General features: G+C 38.3%; 2 protein-coding genes across 3 annotated transcripts in view; both read left to right on the top strand.

Annotated features, from left to right (window-relative positions):
• The window catches only part of ptpn3 (protein tyrosine phosphatase non-receptor type 3), a 33,687-nt gene extending 29,684 nt beyond the window's left edge, over positions 1-4,003 (top strand). The window contains exons 24-26 of the mRNA XM_046833691.1: positions 488-633; positions 2,774-2,909; positions 3,016-4,003. Coding sequence (XP_046689647.1) covers positions 488-633; positions 2,774-2,909; positions 3,016-3,096 — 363 coding nt within the window. The 3' untranslated portion in view covers positions 3,097-4,003. The remainder of the gene's footprint in view (positions 1-487; positions 634-2,773; positions 2,910-3,015) is intronic.
• A 118-nt stretch (positions 4,004-4,121) lies between these two features.
• The window catches only part of epb41l4b (erythrocyte membrane protein band 4.1 like 4B), a 32,594-nt gene continuing 15,366 nt past the window's right edge, over positions 4,122-21,349 (top strand). Inside the window, exons 1-7 of one of the 2 annotated variants that reach the window (XM_046833694.1) lie at positions 4,122-4,989; positions 17,333-17,437; positions 17,633-17,675; positions 18,919-18,997; positions 19,841-19,885; positions 20,623-20,675; positions 20,824-20,944. In XM_046833694.1, the coding sequence (XP_046689650.1) occupies positions 4,744-4,989; positions 17,333-17,437; positions 17,633-17,675; positions 18,919-18,997; positions 19,841-19,885; positions 20,623-20,675; positions 20,824-20,944 (692 nt within the window). In that variant the 5' untranslated portion in view covers positions 4,122-4,743. The remainder of the gene's footprint in view (positions 4,990-17,332; positions 17,438-17,632; positions 17,676-18,918; positions 18,998-19,840; positions 19,886-20,622; positions 20,676-20,823; positions 20,945-21,349) is intronic. The other variant, XM_046833695.1, reaches the window with a different exon arrangement.

The following is a 21,349-nucleotide window of genomic DNA, read 5'->3' as shown; positions in this document are numbered from 1 at the left end:
TTGAGGCGATTTTGTCACTGTAGCAAGGTGTAGTTGCTGCCATTCTTCCTAATAGTGCTTGAATGTGTTTATTAATTATAAAATTGCTTGGGTATATATTGTTTTCCAGTCATATGTATTCCTGTCTTATGTACAAGTGAATGTTTAGAAATTGGTAACACTGCATGCCATATTTAATCATGACTATTTGTAGCGAAGAGATACTCATAAGACATGGCTTAAAACTCTCGACAGTTGAAAGCATGCAGGGGTGTGTCTGTGTACCTGTTTTTATGTTCTTGTTTTCCGCTTCAGTATCTTTGCAGTCTAGTAGGGAAAAATAAACGTGCCCAGACATGTATTTTCCTTTTAGCAAACACTTGCTTTCTCTCTCACACACTCAAGTACTCATTCTTTTTCTCTCCTCCTCTCTCTCTCTCTCTCTCTCTCTCTCGCTCTCTCTCTCTCTCTCTCTCTCTCTCTCTCTCTCTCTCTCTCACTCACACAGCTGGGTGAACAGCGCTCCATCACGCACCTACAGTATGTGGCCTGGCCAGACCATGGGGTCCCAGAAGAGTCTTCAGACTTCTTGGATTTTGTCAAAGCAATGAGAAGCAAACGAAGGGACACTGAACCATTAATGGTCCACTGCAGGTAGATGCAAACACAAATTACTGGCTCCCGTTAACAAGATGAGCAAAAAATATATTACATAAATTGAACACTATTTTGGTGCATAACTAGACACGTATTAATTTATCGAATTATTTCATATAGTGAAAATCTAACTGATCTACTGAGAAGTATGTGAGGGTGGTTTAGGACATGCATGAGGGCAGTGTGACAGCAGTGAAGTGTGCATTAAGAACAACAGTCTGGTTCGAGGTGGGACTGCATCAAGGATCGGCTCTGAGCTCTTTCCTCTTTGCAGTGATGATTGACAGGTTGCCTGATGAGGTCAGACAGGAGTCTCTGTGGACTATAATGTTTGCGGATGATATTGTTATTTGTGGTGAGAGTAGAGAGCAGGTTGAGAAGAGCCTGGAGAGGTGAAGGTACATGCTGGCGAGAAGAGGAATGAAAGTCAGTAGGAGTAAGACAGAGTACGTGTGTGTGAATGAGAGGCAGTGGAGTGGTGCAGTTGCAGGGAGAAGAGGTGGTGAAGGTGGAGGAGTTCATGTACCTGGGGTCAACAGTGCAAAGTAATGGAGAGTGTGTTAGAGAAGTGAAGAAAAGAGTGCAGGCAGGGTGGAGTGGGTGGAAAAGAGTGGCAAGAGTTTTATTTTCATGTACACCTAAGTACAACCTATGATTTAGTAACATGTCAAAGCACTTTTAGCCACAGTGATTTGTAAATGTTTTCTACAGGAGTTTATCCATCCCTCAAATTGTTTAGGAAAAAGTTTGGTCCATTTTTTTTTTTTTTTTAACAACATTCCTGTTGTAAGTATTTGATAATTCAGAGTTCTTTTAAGAGCCCACAACAATATTTCAGTAGGGTTTAGTTATAGACTTTGACTTGGTCGTTCCCCCATCTTGTTTTCTTTTCTCATTTACAAGAACAAACATTGGGCCTAGCATAAGGTGATGGACAGGTGTTGTGACATTTGTCCCAATTATATTTTGGGGTGTGGAGATTATTTTTGCCATTTACTGCCATTGTCCCAGGTTGTGTGGCTTTAGAACAAGATCATGATCTTAAAGAATCTTTTGATTAGCTTTGAGGCTAGCAGAAGTATATAACTTTGTAACTTTAAAAAAGCCACATCAGCTCAATCTACTAATTGCACAGGCCTGGTTTATACAATAAAGGATGAGAGTGGGGATAAAAAAAAAGAGAGCCTGTTGTTGCTTGAATTAGGGACCTCTATCACTTTTGACAGTGGTGTGTTCTGATGAATAAGCAATGCAGCCCAAATATAGGATATAAAGACAATCTAGGCACAAACCTGTAACTAATACTCTAATATACATTACTGGGTATAAAATCTTATAAAATGTTTATAGACCCAAAGGCAAGAAATTAAAGGAAGTAAAATAAATTTTTAGTGTAAAGGTGAAAGGTTCATCAAAGGATCTTTAGCTTTTTATCGATTTTTACTAAAGTAGTTCAGTACTTATACTTTCTCCAGGGTTGGCATGAATATAATTATATTAACCAGCGGTCCCCAACCATTTTTGCGCCACGAACCGATTTAATAGACTATTTTCACAGACCGGCCTTTAAGGTGTGGCGGATAAATACAACAAAATAAAAGGATATGACCAGCATAAAGAGTAATATTTTGATTTTTGTTCATTTTGCTAGCTTGGGGGTTTAAATTTAGCGGTAATGTATTATGTGTTACTGGCCGGAGCAGCTCCTTTACGAAGGTAGTGGATGTAGGTAAGACATGTGACCGAGGCATCATGACATGCATCAAGAGTGAGTCATAAACAGATGTGGTGAAGAGAATTCGGTAATTTTCCAAAATAAAACATCCTTCAGAATCAGATAATAAATAAAACGGAAATAATGTAAGTTATGTATTCTTTCTGTGCGGCCGGTACCAGTTGACCCATGGGGGTTGGGGACCACTGATATGAACTATATTATAATAATAATATAGTATATATAAAAGTAATATAATAAAAAATATATAATAAAAGTAACTATATAGGTTAGCAACAAAACAACACATCTTTTATGCTTTAATAGTTTTCTAGATGTCACTTATTCTTGAGTTGACTCTACCTGTTAAATTTACATGGTTCAGTAGACTGTGCAAAGTAACCGAGCATATGCTTTCTTCAGTGCTGGGATTGGACGGACAGGTGTGCTCATCACCATGGAGACGGCCCTGATTCTGATGGAGGGGGCACAACCTGTGTATCCTCTTGAGATTGTTGCTTCTCTGAGGGAGCAGAGAGCCATGATGGTCCAAACCTCGGTACACACAGTGCTTTCATTTCCACTGCTTTAATACCTCATGTACGATTTACATGGCATTGTAGACTATTGTTCATCTGTGTCTGTGTCTGTGGTGTTTTTTTCAGTGCCAGTTCAGCTTCGTATGCCACGCCATCCTGCATGTGTACCGAGAGAGATTCAAACACAGCCAAACAACTAGCAGCTGACAAGAGGAGAACAGGAGGAATGGACACGAATAAAGACATCATTTGGTTTTTAGGCATGATGGTAGATGGTTGTAATAGGGAGATTTAATCATTTTTGTTAGCTTTTCAGCTTTTATGGGGCAGAGATAAAGGCTCATGGAAAAGAAAAGCAGTAAAAAGTTAAGGAAATAATTATGTAAAATGAGTATAGCAAAATTTGGGAACACCTCAAATACACTTATTTTAACAGTAATGCTGCAGCTTTGACTTGCAGGTCAGAGTTCTACTACTGTTGTGTCTTTTTTATGGAATCATCTCTCATTTTGAGCAGAAGAAATGAAAAAAATTTAAATTAAAAATGAAATTGTTTTCATAAGGTTGAAGAATGTAAATGGGCATACAGTAGATATACATCTATTTAACAAGATTTCAATTTTGGTTTATTTTGGTTTTATTATGGTATTTAAAGAAAAAATATGCAGTAATACTGCATAAAAGTCATCCAAGCACTTACTGACACTGATGCACTGCCATGCTGCTATATTCAAACTTTCCTCTCTACATCATTTCACAGACAAGTGACCAAAAAAACAAGACCAATCAACTGTGTAAATCTATATTTATTCACTCATTTTTGGTAACCGCATCATCTTGGTTGGTGTTGCAGTGGATCTGGAGCCTATAACGGGAACACTGGGCATGAAACAGATGAGGTTCCAGTCCATCACTATACACATAGTTACACTTAAGGCAAGTTCGCTGTATCAATCTACCTACTGATCAATGTTATTTGGGAGGAGGAGGAAACCATGGACACTAAAACTATTTCAGATCTGTATAATTTTATAGAATATCCACAAGTACACAATCTGAGTAGAAATACTTGGACAATTATCACTTTATTAATAAAGACATTATTAAAATGTGATATTTTTGACTTGCTTGCTTTCTGAGTGGTGTGAGTTCTAACAGTTGGTTCAAAACAACGTGTTTACAAGAATGCGTTTGAAAACGCCCTTTGACGAAGGCATGAGGGGTGAAAAGAAAAGTGCTTTTCCTGAAAGGTATTTGAGGTGAGTTTCAGAGTTTAGGTCGATGAGAAGAATTGCGCACCGGTAACCCTCTGATGACCAGCAGGTGGCGCTGCCAAGCATTTACAGGGAAGAAAAGTTTTTGAGTGTTTCTCCGTGATTCGAGCATGCGCAGTAAAAGCTGCCTGGCCAGTTTCTCTGGATTACTTACCTGGAAGGTGCATCAGTTTCGGTCAGTGGAGAGCGCGGAAATAATACCGCGAGACCGAAAAAAAAACAACAACACAAGCGGGTTTCACCGTCACGGAGCGAAAACCAAACCAAGAGTGAATCGGGATTTGTGGCGTTCAGCGTCTTTAATGAAATCATCATTACGCAGTGGAGAGACGCTGAAAACGTGTGTGCGCGCGCGCTGTTCTCTCCACGATTAGTCGTCCTGCGTGACAAGTCCCTCGATCCCGCTCTCTCTACAGGTCTGCGTCGCAACAGATCGCTTTGCTGATCCCGAGACTCGCCTGATCGAGATCTCCGTAATCATCTGGGGCAAAACACCTGGACCTCGGATCCTTCGGCACGTCACTTCTACGCGGTTCGCCGCGCCACGCCGCGTCGCCCCGCTTTCTCTTTCACTTGAAAGATGATGGGCTTTCTCCGCAGGACGTTCAGTCTCCGCTCGCGGAGGCGCTTTCGGCCGTCCGACGAGCTCGACGGCGCCGGACGAGGCGTGAACCAGGCGCTACAGGCGCACCAGCAGCAGATGCCCATGCCCCCCGTGGTGACCGGAGGCACCGTAGTGCACATACCCGCCGCGGGTAATAGTAAAGCGGCCATCACGTGCAAGGTTCTGCTGCTGGACGGCTCAGATGTCAATGTTGAGTTACCGGTGAGTAGACTCACTTTCACAGCGACAGAACTCGAAGTTCCTACAAGTCTTTTGCTGGTCACATTTGTTTATTTATTTATGTAATACCACATTAAAACCCGATGACAGAAATCGTATCAGTCTCACAGTTTGAATCTTGAATATGTCTTGCTGTTATGTAAGAGCGGACAGAGGAGGACTGTCTTCACCGGTTTGATTTATTTTGTTTACTCATCTCAAAAACTTTGGCTGAGCGCTTTGCTGTGCCACTGTGTTTCCCTCTGGGTTTTCCTTCCGCTGACAGATGGTGCTCGGGTTTGCTTCCTACCGACACAGCAAACTCACTGTGTCACTAATCAACATGTTTATACAGTACACAACCCGCTCTTTAACAAGGTGTTGCTGATTGAGCAAATCCAAGCCGCAAAGATTTCAGCCGGAATGATTTGCACTTTGAAGTGAGGTCAAAGTGTGTACTGTACCTGCCAACTTCCGGTTATCAGGCTTACACCTGAGTTAGTCAAATGAGTCAAAGGCTTTGTGTCCTCGGAAAACCTAGTGGAACTGTGTTTCTGTAGGTTGAACCTTTTATTCAGTTGATGATTTTCCTAATGTGTGTCTCAATAACAATATGCTGAAATAACCTCCTCCTTGATAAGTCAAAAACTCTGTTTTTCTTTCATTAATAAAGTCGAGGAACATAAACATATAGTATACTTAATTTAAGGTGCTTTATCAGATCATAAAGACCAGTAAAGATTTACTCTAAAGCCATTTAAAAGCACATGTACCTAACACACACACACACACACACACACACACAAATAATCTGCATCCTTGACTATACCTTTCCAATGAACAGGAAACGTTTGGTGCCTTTTTTTCTATAAGCGTACCCACAGACAGACCTTTGATTTACACAACATTGTCTTTCACAACAAAGATGTTTTTTGTTGGTGGCGACATTGGTAGGTGCTGGTTGAAGTGCGGTGATCAGGTGTCTTGCTTGTATCATGTTACAGCAAAGCTTGTGCATTTTCATCATGAGCTGTTTGAGCCACAAGTCATTTGCTTTTTTTTTCCCTTACGCTGGGTGGCACGGCGCCTAAAGGCTAGCAATGAGCTGTATTTTCCTGCCAGCTGGCCTGATTCACATGCAGGAAACGTGTATGAAACCTTCAGAGATATTAAAGAGATTCAACTTCGCTTGTCGAACATGTGGAAAGGCGTTTGTCGTGAGCGCGTGAGCACACTAAGCGTTTGTAGGATATTACAACACTGATTTGTCTACACGTGGTGTTGGAGTTTATTTATATGGCACTAAAAAACCTACGGACTCACTAATGCGGCCTGTTTAAAGCTAACAAAATAAGTAATACAAGCAAAAACGTCATGTAGTAATAAGGGTGAAAATATGACAGTGACCCAAAACACAAGAACATATGTGAAAGACAAAAACAGAATGAATAGATTGACAGAATAAATAAAAACAGGCAGAAGCTATTCTTAGTTCTGAAGAAAAGAAGGCAGGTGTTTTTTCAGAGTTTCGGTATCAGTGTTGCCAAACTCTTTCAGGGAAAGTATTGCACTCAAAAATTCGCCAGGTGATATCAGATACCAGTTGCGAATTCTTTTCTAACATCTTTTTGTGTTATAGAACAAATTACAAAAAGAAGGAAGAGTTTAATTGAGAAGAATAGAACATGTTCGGGATAATCAACAGCTAAAAGTGCTTTACACAATCTTAAATTAATTTATTCCCCTGTATGCACTTTGACCATAACATATAGTTGCCGTTGATCACAGAGCGATAGAGATATTGTAAACCTTTTTTTATTAATTTGAATCGGTGAATAGGGCAATAAATGATAATCTAGCTGAGCACAAGATCATTTGACTAACTGGAGATGAAGGCGTTTAAAAATAGAAATTAACAAAAAATGGCACAATGAACTAACAACAACAGCTTCATTATTAGTAGAGACGTAGCACAGACACACAATCTCTCTCTCTCTCTCTCTCTCTCACACACACACACAATCTCTCTCTCTCTCTCTCTCTCTCTCTCTCTCTCTCACACACACACAATCACTCTCTCTCTCTCTCTCACACACACAATCTCTCTCTCTCTCTCTCTCTCTCTCTCTCTCTCTCTCTCTCACACACACACACACACACACAATCTCTCTTGCACTAATAACTACATCTAATATCTGTCACACTGCTTTTTCTCTGTGTGATTCAGATTCCAAATGTATTATTCAAATATGATACAAATTGATATAACGATTCATATATAAAATATCAATGCTATTTTTGTCCATTTCATTTTGCCCTACAAATATCAACGACAGCTTTAATTTGTCAGTTCTGGAAAATGACAATGCTATAAGCAGGATAAACCATGGCTAGGTGCACGCTACTCGATCAATTAGGTGTAGGACAGTCGCTAAAATCTCTGAAGTGTCACATAATTAAAATCCATAAAAATATATTAAACCGAGTTGCATTTTTAGATGCCTACAAAGACAAAAAATTGTTGGAAAAAAAATGACCACATTAGTAGCATCCATTCAATAACATTTTATTTGCAATTATTAAAAATTTAAAAATAAATAAATAGTCACCATACCAACAATATCTCAGAAAAAAGTCTATTGCGAGATCATTTTCTCACAATATTGATATTATGATGATATACTGCCCAGCCCTAGCGGCTGATAATGGAACATGGTGCACACCTCATTGGGTGGAAATACTGCTGATTATTTGTTATCAGGCTGTAATATCAGTACAGGGTGAAGCAAGTGCTCTACAAAGAAAAAAGAAAGCTCCATTGCAGCATTGTTTTGGCAGGAACAGAAATGGGCAGTACATCTGCATAGCTGCTTTGCATACAGAGAAAGACTTTGATGGACATTTAATGGCTGTGTCTCATTTCCTAAAGTTCTAGTGATCGGAGCGTAATTGAGTGTAACCCCACAACAAATCTGCTGCAGTCTGAAAATAAGGCTGCTTTAGCAAAACTAAAACAGAATCTTTTCAGTTGATCAAATGCCTAATCCAGTGCCACCTGCTGCTCGTAATCAGGCAGGTCTTTGGTGTGCAGACCCAGGAAGCACTAGATAATCTACCTCCTTCTGTCTGAAACATGAAATAAACACTTGAGGCAGCACGATGCCTTTAGATGCCCTCTCCAGCTCTCATGTATTTCAACAAACGATTGTATGATTTGCAGGGCTTATCCTGCAACTACTACACAGAACCTAAGTATGGTTTTGTGCCAAAGCAGGGTGCGACCAAACTGCCAGAACAAGCTTTGCAGAAAGTGTTGGGGAATCCCAGAGTCTTCTCTGAAAATATGCAACCCCAAATGTGAGCCAGCTTTCTCCTCTGCAAATCTGCCAGCCATGTGATGTGATGCAAGAGGTGAACACACACACACACAGTGGGTTTGTGATTGAACAAGAAGCTCGTAAAGTGAGCAGATACCTTTGAGACGCTTACTTGCTGTGCGACCGAAACAGACAGTGGATACTTAATCTTGCAACAAGCCTGCGCCAGACAAGTGACAAATTCACAAATAGGTGGTTTAGTTTAATTTGGAAGACATACTTCAATGCAGGAGTCAATTTGCAAATAAACAACTTGCTGTTCTATGTGTTATCCTAGGTTGTTCACTGAACAGAGACAGAAGCTTTAGTCCAGGTTGCATTTGGGCATGATTGGCCACGATTATTTTTAGCTTCTGTCTCTTTTATGGATGACGCTGCAGCATATCTGACGGACTACGCACCCAGTGTTTGTGAAGCCACATTCTATCCAAACAGGCCATAGTTCAATCTGTTGTTTAAGTCATTCCCAAAAAAGCCTGTTTCCTAAGGTTTATATTTGTAAGAGCTGTCTGAGATGGGGTTTACTATCAGAATGTATTATGAGCAAGGTGAGGACCTTTTTGAGGCTATCGGTATGAGGTCACGGTCACAAGCTGATGAGTTCACTGCTGGTATTCAGCTAGGAAACAAATGCACAGAAAAGCTCTGCACTAGATCCGAAGGAAACCTCCCCGGAGGTTCTTCACTTAGTATTAGGACCATGACCACATGCATAACCATCTGTCTTCTGTTTCCACACATATGCTTTAGCATTCTGAGCACTCAGGCTCCTGTATCTTGATCATTTGCATTATGCGCAGCACTTTCTTAGCCTGCTGCATTTGTATGACAGTAGAAAATAACAAAATTCTGCTTTTTTCCCCACATTTTCAAAAAATAATTCCACCATCTGATTTGGTTGTATAAATGTAAGTCTTTTCAAATATTATTTTTTTACCTTTTCTTTGATTGTAAGGAAACACTTACAGCAGTCCTTGACTATATGAGAATAAGGGATCCCATAACTATAATGCAGGTTTCTACATTTCTTGTTCAGGAACAGACATGCTCATCTAGAGGTGTTTCTCTGTCTTCATTATTTAACAAAGCCTTTGGCTAGGTCTCAGACTTCGTTTATAAAATTCTTCCTGTTGCTCCCCTTTAGATAGTAGAGGAATAGTAATGTGGTTTTATGTGGTTTTTATGTGGACCATGCAATTGTTAAGAACATGCCATATCAAAGCTTGAAGGTCAAATGCTGCAGCAATCAGCCACAAAGCAGAGAACATTAGCCACTCCCCCTGAGGGTGTCCCATAACCCCCTGGCACAATCACTTTGACTATTTTTACACTGCTTGCATATATCAACTGCAATCTCTCATAATGGAGGGTTTTGGTTGTTTTAACATGCTGCAGCTCTTTACTGTATCTGCTTCTTGTTTAAGCATTTGTCATTTTTATCCGTTTTTTAATTGGGTATAGATATTTTTATTCCATTACAGTTGTGCCTGTGATTATTCGAGAGGTCAGAATTAGTTTAGACACTGCTAATTATTATATCTTGCATAACTCCCACCATTAGTACTGCAAAACACACCTGCCATCTGCTTTTAAGCAGTGTCCTCAACGTAATATGACACATGAGGCACAATAGCACACATCAATAACGAACAATACTGCCATTATTTTTGTTGCAAATCCTTGCAAAAATGAAATTTCATCATGTCACATGCTGTAGTGTAGATGTTCTGTCATTAGAGGCGGCTTGTTTGGATAACACAATATAATGTAATATATATTGTGTAATATAAATGCCGTTTTATTTCCCAAACGGTTTTACTATCCAGCTAGCGTTTGGGAATTTTGATTGGAACAAGCTATCATACTTGCATTTCAAATAGTAGTTCATTAGATAGGCTTAGAAGATTTAATATAGAGGTTCAGGGTTTATCTGAAAACATATACAAATGCTACACACCTTTTTTAAAATACTGTTCATACTATATGATGAACAATTATCACATTCCTTCCTTTTTTGTAGATCGTAGTCCAGTATTTCAAAGCATGATATAGCACACGCTTACTGTGGCAGTTACTAGAAACATAATACCCTGTTACTGAATACAGAGACTTTTTGCTTATCTATTTGACGGGAATGATCTCAGCATATATAGGACAATGAGCATGCACCTGCTTCGTCTGCACCTAAAAATAGGTTTTGGCCAAACTAAGGTTTAATGCTTAATTTTGTCTGTGCAATAATATTTCCTATTCTATTAAAAATGTGTAAGTAGGTCTGGCTTTTTTTCGCAGGGCTCTTCTCAAAGCAACAGAGTGAAAGATTATAAAAACAATTAACATTAGGCTTTAATTAATAAAATATAACGTGTGGGAACCGAAAGAGTCTTTATTGAATCACTTTATTACTCTGAATGCCCGGACTTGGCCATTGCAGTGTCACGCTTTTGGAACGAAATATCTCTTACTACCATCTCAGAGGGAGTTCGTTCAATTTACCGTTTACTCCTGGGAGGCTATTATATGCCATTAGGGACTTGGGGAAAACTCACACTCACCAGAATTTTACAAAAAAAGACATGCCCAAGCTTCAAGATAATAATGTTTAAGCAATTCCAGATTCCTGATATTTCTTTTTACTTAATTTTGATTCAAAATAACCTGCCCATAGACTGACTTATAAATGATCATCTTTTTTCATTCTTTCCACGCTGTTAAAAGACCAAAGAATCTGTCATTTATAGACCCGATAACACACACAATCATTTCAAAGTGAAAACTTTTTCATCTTGATTTTCCTAATTTGGATGCATAATTAAATGTAGGTTTATAGGTTCCGTCAGTAAAAAAAAATACCTCACAGAGGCTGCAAATGAAATGAATTTATTTAAACCCGATAGTAGTTGTCACCACCAATGACAGTTTGTTTATCTATTTTGCAGTTCACAAACCTGAGCTGGATGGTACGGTAAATTATTCACTCTTGGCTGGAATTTTCTCTCTCGTCTATTGCGAAAGTTTTTATGTGCCAGGTTTTTCAAATAACTTATTAGGGCATATTTTGGCTTATATTTTGAATTCTAATGTCCACATATTAATCATGCCTGGGGTACTAGTTACAGACACAAAACTGTTACCTGCATAAGCACCTCATAAGGCTTGGATCTAACATCTTTATTTGGATATTTTGCATATGGGAGGACATTGTGTACACAGGCTGCATTGATGTCTGTCATTATTTTTGTCCACTAGGCTCATGGTTCTCAAAATAAGCTCCGTGATCTCTTAAAATGATGCATCTATGGTGGAGATTTATAGCAACTAGTATCAAAGATTGTTTTTTTTTTTTTTTTTTTTTTATCATGGCTGAGCAAAGAGGCTTATTCAAGCTGAATCTAAGAATCTAAATAGTTTTATTCTGGAATGGGTGCAAAAGATTAGAGAATATCTTTACTGATATAAAATGGGAAAAAGCCTTGCTTTACACTGCAGCTTTTGTGATGCACTGAGAATGACTACTTATACCAACCAGCCATAACATTAAAACCACTGACAGGTGACGTGAATAACATTGATTATCTCGTTACACTGTCACCTGTCAACTGGTGGGATATATTAACCAGCAAGTGAAAAGTCAGTTCTCAAAGATAATTTGTTGGAGACAGGAAGAATGGGCAAGTATAAAGATCTGAGTTGCTCTGTCAAGTGACAAATTGTGATGACTACACGACTGGGTCTCCAAAACAGCAGGTTTTATGCCGTGTTCCCAGTATGTAGTCTACATTAGCGTTTAGAAGTGCTGAATAAAGTTAGCAACCTGCAACAATGTCAGTATCATGGGGGCTCTGAACTGTTCAAAGTGAAAGCTAAGCCGTCTGGTGCAATGCCACAAAGGAGCTACTGTAGCACAAAATGCTGAAAGTGCTAATGTTGGCTTTGATAGAAAGGTGTCAGAACACGTAGTGAATTACAGCTTGCCAAGTTACACCCCTTAATGGCAACAGTATTCCCTAATGTCAGTGACCTCTTTCAGCAGGATAATAAGGTGCCAGAGCACACCGTGAATCGTGGCTTGCCAAGTACACCCCTTCATGGAAACGGAATTCCCTAAAGACTGTGACCTCTTTCAGCATGATTATGAACCCTGCAATACTGAAAATTGGTTTGAGGAACATGACAAAAACTTTGAGATGTTGACTTGGCCTTTAGATTCCTAGACCCCAATCTGATTAAGCATGTGTGGGATGTGCTGGACAATCAAGTCTGATCCCTGGAGGCTCCAGCTTAAATATAAAACTTAATGAAGCTGCTGATGATGTCTTGGTGCCAGATACCACAACACGGCATGAGAGGTGTCGTGGCATCCATGCCTCAACAGTTCAGAGCTGTTTTGACAGCACTAGGGGGACCTACACCATATTAGACTTGTGGATTTAATGTTATGGCTGATTTAGTGTATGTTTTTTTTATTGAAACCTTTAGGACAGACTAAAGGAACGTTAGGTGTCCATTAGTGTATGATGGCTTCTAAAAAAGTCACTTGATTATGTAAGAAAAAGGATTTTAAAACTCTTAAAAACACATTGCTAGCTTAAGAAACAAAGTGCTAATACCTAGTGTTTATAGGTGAATACCATGTCTAAGATAAATGAGTTACTGAAAGTTAATGAATAATTTAATTAATGAAACAATAAGAGATTTAAAACCTATTTGGCTTTTGTTTTCCATTTATAGCTACATTGAGGTATACTCTCAATTGGACTTGGGAGAAAGAAGCCAGGTTTTCATTTTATCAGGGTGTTTTCAGGTAAATTTACCTCAGATAACATACACAAGCAGAATGGCAGATTTTACAACAGATTCAATTTGAGATCAGATTTCCTTAAAGGAATGCTTTCAAAATGCTAAAAATCTATCAGTTGAACTACTACTTCCTGTAGCAAGGTATGTAATGTACAGGTACATGGTATGTGGAAGCTTTCAGATAAAAAGTAGGAAGTTACATTTCTTTTGTATTGTCACATACTTTCACAACCAAGCAGGATTCTGAAAGCATTTAAGGCAGTTTTATAAATCACAAAATTTCGCTGCTAATATTTGCTAACAGGCTAACTGATATCTCATTAACAGGATCTAGCCTGGGAAGATTTTTAAAGGTCACTGCTAGCACAAACCAGCTAGGCAGATAGCTAACATTGGTACAATTTAATAAAGGATTTTTTTAGTCATAATATTTATAATATTAGTGGCTAAGGGTATTTAAATGACTAAGCTACTTGACATGATGTCAGGAAAAACCTGCCATGTTGAAAAATTCATCTCAGACTTGACCATCTGTCATAACACAGGCAGAGCTGGTCAAACTGGTAGTCCATTTTTTGCTGCCAAGTTATTTTCTAGCTTCCTTATATCTTTATCTGATTTCTGAGTTAAAAACATATCTGTTATGTTTAATTGTTAGTGATAATTGAAAAATTGCTTCCTTTTAATCAGAACTTCACCTGGCTATGATGGCATACCAGCTTGACTAGTTTGGTCTGTGTATAGGACGCTGGTAGCCAGTAAATTCCTGGTCGGGAATGTTTTCAGCGAGTGAGGTACCATAATGCGATTTAATTTTTTTAGAGAAGATTCAAAGCTGCTATTTACTGGTAGTTAGATACATTTTCTAAATTGAAAATTAAAATACTTAAACTGTATGTATTTGGGTTCAAATAGCCTCAAATACACCCACCTGTCTGTGTCTGAAGCTCAATTCATTTAAAGATTCAGGCCGTTTGTGGATCTACTTCCTTTGGAATTTTTTACTGTTGGAAAAGTTTACTGTAATATAATGTTTCCTGGTTTCTTTAAAGTATTTGAACGAGTTTTATGCCTAGAATGGCTTGTCTACATCTGGCTGAGCTTTTCATATTTGACCTTGCCCAGGTTTTTTGTGTGTCAGCATGCTGGAGTGAGCTGAGGAGATGTGTATGGAGGCACTTTCCTATTGCTGACTCACAATAATTTCTCAGGGAATCTGCTTGATAATACAAAAAAAAAGTTTTAAGTCTTATTGGTATTAAGCATGCAGCTTCAATGTAGAGGAACTATTGTAGGTAGGTGATTGTATGTGCTGTTGTGATAGCGAAGCATCCGCATTCTGTCATGCGTCGGTTAAGAAGGCGGATGTGCAGATTGCTGTAAAGCAATAGTTTCAATAGAATGAAGCACACAAAAACAAAGACTATGAATATAAAACAAAACAAAATAGATGCACATGGCAAGAACGTGAACACAACGTGGGCTGAGTGACGCACAATGGGACTACAAAAGATAACTGACAACGAGGCACATAAAATCCAAAACTTAAACAGTGGCACTAATTAGGTGTACAGGAAACATTGGTGGATTATTAGTGAAGCATGTGACTTGATCATGTGATATGCTGATGAGAATTGTTCCTTAGAGGTAGCTTTAATGTAGTCATGCAACATTTTTGCTATGTTATCTAACTGCCCTTTCAGAATAGGCTTTAGAAGCATTAACACACACTGCTCTGTGTTTGTTTCATTCTCATAGAAAGTTTTGTTTGTAAAAAATAAAAATCTGATTATTAAATCAGGGGAAGAAATTTTGCTATATGGTATTTCTGCTTTGCATTATCCTCACAATCTTGTAATAGCAATTCATTGTCATGGTAGTGACAGGGTGTTGGGTCAGTATTGAGAATCCATTTGTAATCTCAGGTATGATCATCCCACCCCAGCTTCACACACACAAAAATTCAAGAGAAATCAGAAGAGACATTTTGAGAGCACATAAACAAACTTAAGACTTTCCAATACGCAATACACATTATTAATAGAAAAAGGACTGATAGAGTTTGTTTGTAAAGACTGTATGTTATGATGTAAAGACTACCTTGGATTGTGTATTCTGTATTTACATATATTTAAATATTTAATTACCTGTCAATTATATTTCCATTTAAGGCATTTTTTAAAATAATGAACACATTAGTTAATTAGTTGTTGGACTCCTTTTTCAAAAGGCTGTCCAAGCTTGATATAGAGCTTGATGTAGAGCTTAAGAGTAAATTTTATTAAATACATGCACTACTGTGATTTGGTTCCTGTGTTCAGTTCAGTTTATAACTTAAATAACTGGGGGGAAAAAAAAACAAAAAAATCATAGTCATCCTGAAAACTTGTGATATGATATTTTTGTCAAATTGGCCACCATTAATTTGAACCTTCCAGACAGTCCATAGTCTGATGCATGTCGTGTGATGTGAAATTACACTGGTACAACGAGAACATATTGTTTAGCTAGCTAGTTTTAGCTCTCATTTAAACACTAAATGTAGGTGTTTAGTTTGTTTTGTGGCTTTTGTACGGTTTACATTACTACAGAATGAATTGCACCACTTAGACTAAAATATCAGTGAGAAACAAATACTGCTGCTTCATCAAACAGTCACAGTAAGAGCTAATCAGAAAGCTAGCAGACAAGCTCTTATTGTGACGTTCTATGCTTTAATCTGATATTCAGTATCTCTGGAAATTTTTTTTTTTTTTAAATAATTAGTAATCATGACTTGTCTATATCTGGGTTATGTCCCAGTCTGTTTACAACCATACTAAATAATATATTACTACACATTTAGTGTTATTGTAGCGAAGGAGTAATATTTTGTGTGTTGTGAAGTTTAGCTCCCAGCCTTGAATTCTGTGTAAATTTATGCACTTGCAGCCTTGAGATTGATAATAGCATCGTACAGCACAACCCACTTTATGAAGGTGAATATTTTTCCCCAGCAGATACAATTTCCAAACTTTTACATCTAGTAACTTTAAATATCAAGTCTTTTTTTTTGTTTGTTTGTTTTTGTTTATTTTATTTTTTTTTACGATTATTATTTTACATTTTTTCTATGCCACTGAATAGTGGAGAAATTATCATCTGGGTTTGTCCATTCATCCATTTGTCAGTCTGAGATGTTCATTATTGCAATAGCACAAGAACAAGTGGCTGAATGGTTGACGGAGTATATGAAATTATGATTGTAACCAGCAGATTAACTGGATTTAATTATTTTTTATCATTTATATCAAGGTCACACAAAGGTCAAATGTCTGAAATAGTTTTTCTTCCTGTTTGAAATCTATTTTAGGAGTATTTGTTATGCATATTACTGACAAGAAGGTTTAGACTCGTTGGCTGCAGATCCATTCCCAGCTAATGCTGTTGTCCTCAGGTTCTACTTGTTTATTAATTTATGTAAACCCTGTCTGTGTGTGGATTAAGGTAGAGGATTAAGGTCCTTAAACATTCTATCTTCCCCATTGTGCAGCAGAAATAAAATATATCCCTGAAACTAAAAACCGTAAACAAAGATGACTAAAAACTTGCCTTATTCTGTACTTTAGCACACTGCTTAAGGCGAGTAAATAGGTTGTTTCATGCAGCATGTTTTATTAGGTCACTTTTATGGTTTGTTCCTGCAAGGATGACGAGAAAAGGCAATTTAAACAAATAGCTACGCAAACAAAGGAAGACTCCTTCAGAGCACAACTTAGCCTTTGATAACAATATAGTGTTAAAATCACATAAAACGTAGTCATGAGTCATAGAACACAAATCCTATCGAGCCATTAGCATACATCCATGATTTTCATTCCATCCTGAATCCTAATTTTTGTCTCTTTTTTTTATGGCATTCTTGTAGTGCAACTTTGTAATTGATTAGTGTGAATAACAAAACTCCTTGTCTTTTCTTTGTGTTTTAGTTCATTTGAATGCTGCCTCATTTGTTATTCTCTGAATAGTGCGTCAGGGAGGTGTCATCATGCACTCATGTAAATGTGTGTGGCTTATGCAAGCAGTTTATACCAGGCCTCTCTTAAGGCTGCTGAACTTATAAGGCAGTGTAATAAACCAGATTCATGCTTAGCTTTCTGTAATATTTGTGTTCTATGTATGTGTTCCAGAAACATGCAAAAGGACAGGACCTGTTTGATCAAATCATGTATCATTTGGACCTTGTGGAGGCTGATTATTTTGGACTGCAGTTCATGGACCCAGAGCAGGTTGTGGTGAGTGCTAATCTATAAATAGGCTTGTGTGAGTGTGAAAGAGAAGGAGGTACTGAACTTGAGTGTAAAAGTGTGTGAGATGGAGCTACTCCGCATCAATCCGAGCAACAGCACTGTACTTCCTCTCTGCTATTGTGTTCATTTGTTCTGTCTCTCTCTTTGTGTCTCTCTGTACTTCTATTTTTTTTCCTTCAGCACTGGCTGGATGCTGGCAAACCCATAAAAAAGCAGATTAGATGTAAGTCTTCAATGAACACGCACACCACACACACATACACACGCACGCACACACAGTGCAAAGGTATTATAGCATTGAATGGCTGGATCATTGCAGGTGTCTGATGTCCTTTTGCTCGTTATCTATAGTTGCCATGGTGATATGTGTTATGAGTGGGTGTATGAGTGTTTACTTTGTGGACAGAGCAGAAGCCAAACCCAGTAGCCCAGGCAAAGACACGCCCACTGCAGCTACCTGGCTGGAAATTGGCAATGGCTTGCATGTAAAACACGCCTTTTCTTTTAATAAGTAAATGCTTTACATTTATATGAATTAGAATAAATCCCAGCCATGTGATATGTGGTTTGAAATAAATCTGTCTAGATTGGTTTGTATAAATAAATCTGGCCATACAGTTATATTCTTCAGCCACCTTACATATTTCCCTATTTTTACATTCTTCATTGCTACGTGTTCTCACACAAGAATATGCAAAAAGTACAGTCTTTCTTTTTCTTAGTTTTTTTCCCTCAACAAAAATGACAGATGACCAAACTGACATGAATCTATAGTGACAATTTGGCAGTTGTTTTGAATTCTCCAAAATAAACGGAAGCCCTGGAGGACTTGCTCTCTTTTCTTCAGCTCGCTTTAGTAATCTTTCTCCTCTCAAAATTTCCGCTTTATAATCCATGCACCTTTGCTTTCCGTCAAGAATGCTGTTTGAAGTTGCTACCAGGTTATCAGGGATTTTTTTAAATAATAATTTCTATAGTAAAGCTTTTTTTCCACAAAAATTTCCCAATCTGCACATTACATATATCCAAATACCTCTGACCACCTGCCTACCCCATTCCCAGAATGTACTTTGTCTTGAAAATATGCAGAACTGCCAACCTTCAGCTATGAACAATCAGGTAATGAAACTATGAACAGTTTTACCACAACAAGAACTCACTGGTGCGCTTAATTCTTTTCCCCACAAACTTCTATTCTATACAGGCTTCCGATTGCTATTGAGTCATGCTGAAAGTGTCGGCAAACTGACGTGTCTCTATGACAACTTAGTGTGGCCTTGGGTTTTTATTTATTTTTTATTTTTTGCTATTCGTTTCTTTTATTTCCTTCAGTCTCTGTATACAGAGTTCTTTTGATGAAAATCTCATCTCAAGTCACGTTTTCTTTGCATGTCTATGCTGTGTTCAGATGCTAATTACACCTCGTTCTCTCCTGCTTCTGACTCTTCTTTGTCTCTCTTTTTCAGACGGTCCACCATACAGGCTGTTTTTCAGAGTGAAGTTCTACTCCTCAGAACCCAACAACCTTCATGAGGAGTTCACGAGGTATAAAGTAGAACAGCACTAATTTGATGTAGTGCAATGTGTTTATTTGTAGCAAAATTTATTTTTATTTTTGTTGCGTGTGAAAAGATTGGATACCAGCAACCATTTTATCTTCTCAAGGAACAGTACAATAAAAAATAAAACTTGGATATATTTTAGAGGAGTCAATATGCAGCTTGTAGAGCAGTACAGATTTAGTGTCCTCTGAAAATAACACAACATACAGCCATTATTGTCAAAATAGCTGGCAACAGAAGTGAGTACACCCTAAGTGAACATGTCAAAACTGTGTCAATATTTTGTGTAAGCACCAATGTTATCCAGCATTTCCCTAATCCTCCTGGGCATCGAGTTCACCAGAGCTGCACAGGTTATTGCTCGAATCCTCTTCCACTCCTCCATACTGACATCACTAACATGCTGCATGTTAGACCCATTGTGCTTCTCCACCTTCCACTTGAGGATGCTCCATTCCTTTACCTTCAGCCTCTATCTGGGACGACGGGCATGCAAACCGACTTGTTGCAGTATCTGGCATATGGTCTGATCTCTAGCAAAAGGACCTTCCACTTCTGCAACCTCTAAAGCAACGCTGGCAGCAAATCAGGCGTCTGTTTTTTGATGCCACCTTCTGCACCTGATGCACAGCATGAGGACATACAAGCTGCACATTGACTACTCTATTATATATTATTACTATATATATATATATATGTGAGCACTAAAGTACAGATTCACCCCTGGACTACCACAGTAAAAAGGAGTATATCTATGTAAAATAAAGTGGAATATGAAATCTTATAGTTTGTTGATTGTAATCTAAATACTGACTATTTTTCTCAGGTACCTCTTTGTGCTGCAGCTCAGACAAGACATTCTGTCTGGCAAGTAAGAATTGCTTTCACGCACTAAAAAATTTAAACCATACTGTTTAGTCACCTTTGTGCTTTCTAAGATCTTTCTGAAGAACGACGGCTCTGCGCAGTATTTTGCAGTCTCTCAGTATGCAACCATCAATAATATTTAATGCATATGTGTGATCTTAATTCTGGGAAGTGTGATTCAGGCTGTGGCAGAGGAATAGTAATAAGGTACTTCATATTCATGCAATGTTCTGAAGTTGTGTTAAATACGGAAAAACTATGCTGTTCTTGCTGATTGTTTTTAGAATCATGCATGCATACTAACACACGTGCGCACACACACACACACACACACACACACACACACACACACACATCCACAAGGTCCTGCTTTCTGCTACAGTCCAGTAGAATCGCTGTTTCAGTGTCTTAATGTGGGTCTGATCCCCTGAGAGCTGTTCTCCTCTTTTAATAAAAGAAACTGTGATGAGAACCAACACTCGTTTCTAATTTAAGTGCTTCGACACACTTTCCAACACAGGGGTTACACTCTTTTCTTATGCTCATTCTTTCTCCAGCAGCATCTCTGTCTCACATACGGACAGAGAAATACTGTATGTCCACTGGGTCTTTAACACGTACTCTCTTGGTTTTGCTTTTAGGAATAAAGCACAAACTTGCATCACATTCATAAAGTGTGGTTTAATAACACATTTACAATCCGTTTGATGCATCAACAAGCCTTTCCTTTTCCCTGAGCAGATTAAAGTGTCCATATGATGTATCTGTGGATCTTGGGGCTTATTGCCTACAGAGTGAGTCCTTATATGTGTGTTAGTGTGTGTATTTGTACATGTATGTGGGTGTGGGTATTAGGTGTGTACTATTTCTCTTTGCATTTGTGTATTTACAATATAGAGAGTTCTGATGTTATAAACAATGCCCTGTTTGTGCCTTGTACAGGTGAGTTGGGAGACTGCGACCCGTTGGAACACACAACACTGTTGGTTTCAGAGTTTCGTTTCTCACCTAATCAGTCGGAGATCATGGAGGCGGACATTTACCGCAAATGGGCAGAGTGCAGGTGAGCTAAAAAGTGTGCTTTTCAAAACAGTCTGTCAGCCACTACATTATGATTAGAGCTCTGAAACGTGTCTGTGTGACTTGTCTGTTTGTCTCGTGCTGTATGTGGGTGGGTGTCTCTGGTACTTATTAAAGCGTGGCAGTCATTCACACAGTGTCAGATTAAAACCTCCTAATGACCTCAGGATAATCCTGATAACAGAAAAAGATTTTTCTAAAAAGATTTTCTGTGTAGTTTTGTATACTGCTGCAATGAGTTCACATTTTAATCCTCTGTTCATCCATAATCATGTCCATGTGCATAAACATACATAAAACATTAAATATGAACCCTACCACTATTGCTATTAGTAACTGAATTTGCACATGTTTAAAAGATTTTCCTTCTAAATATTGTGTTTAACTT

Source organism: Silurus meridionalis, chromosome 21 (genome assembly GCF_014805685.1).
Source record: "Silurus meridionalis isolate SWU-2019-XX chromosome 21, ASM1480568v1, whole genome shotgun sequence".
Taxonomy (NCBI): Eukaryota; Metazoa; Chordata; class Actinopteri; order Siluriformes; family Siluridae; genus Silurus; species Silurus meridionalis.
This window is presented reverse-complemented; position numbering and strand designations above follow the sequence as displayed.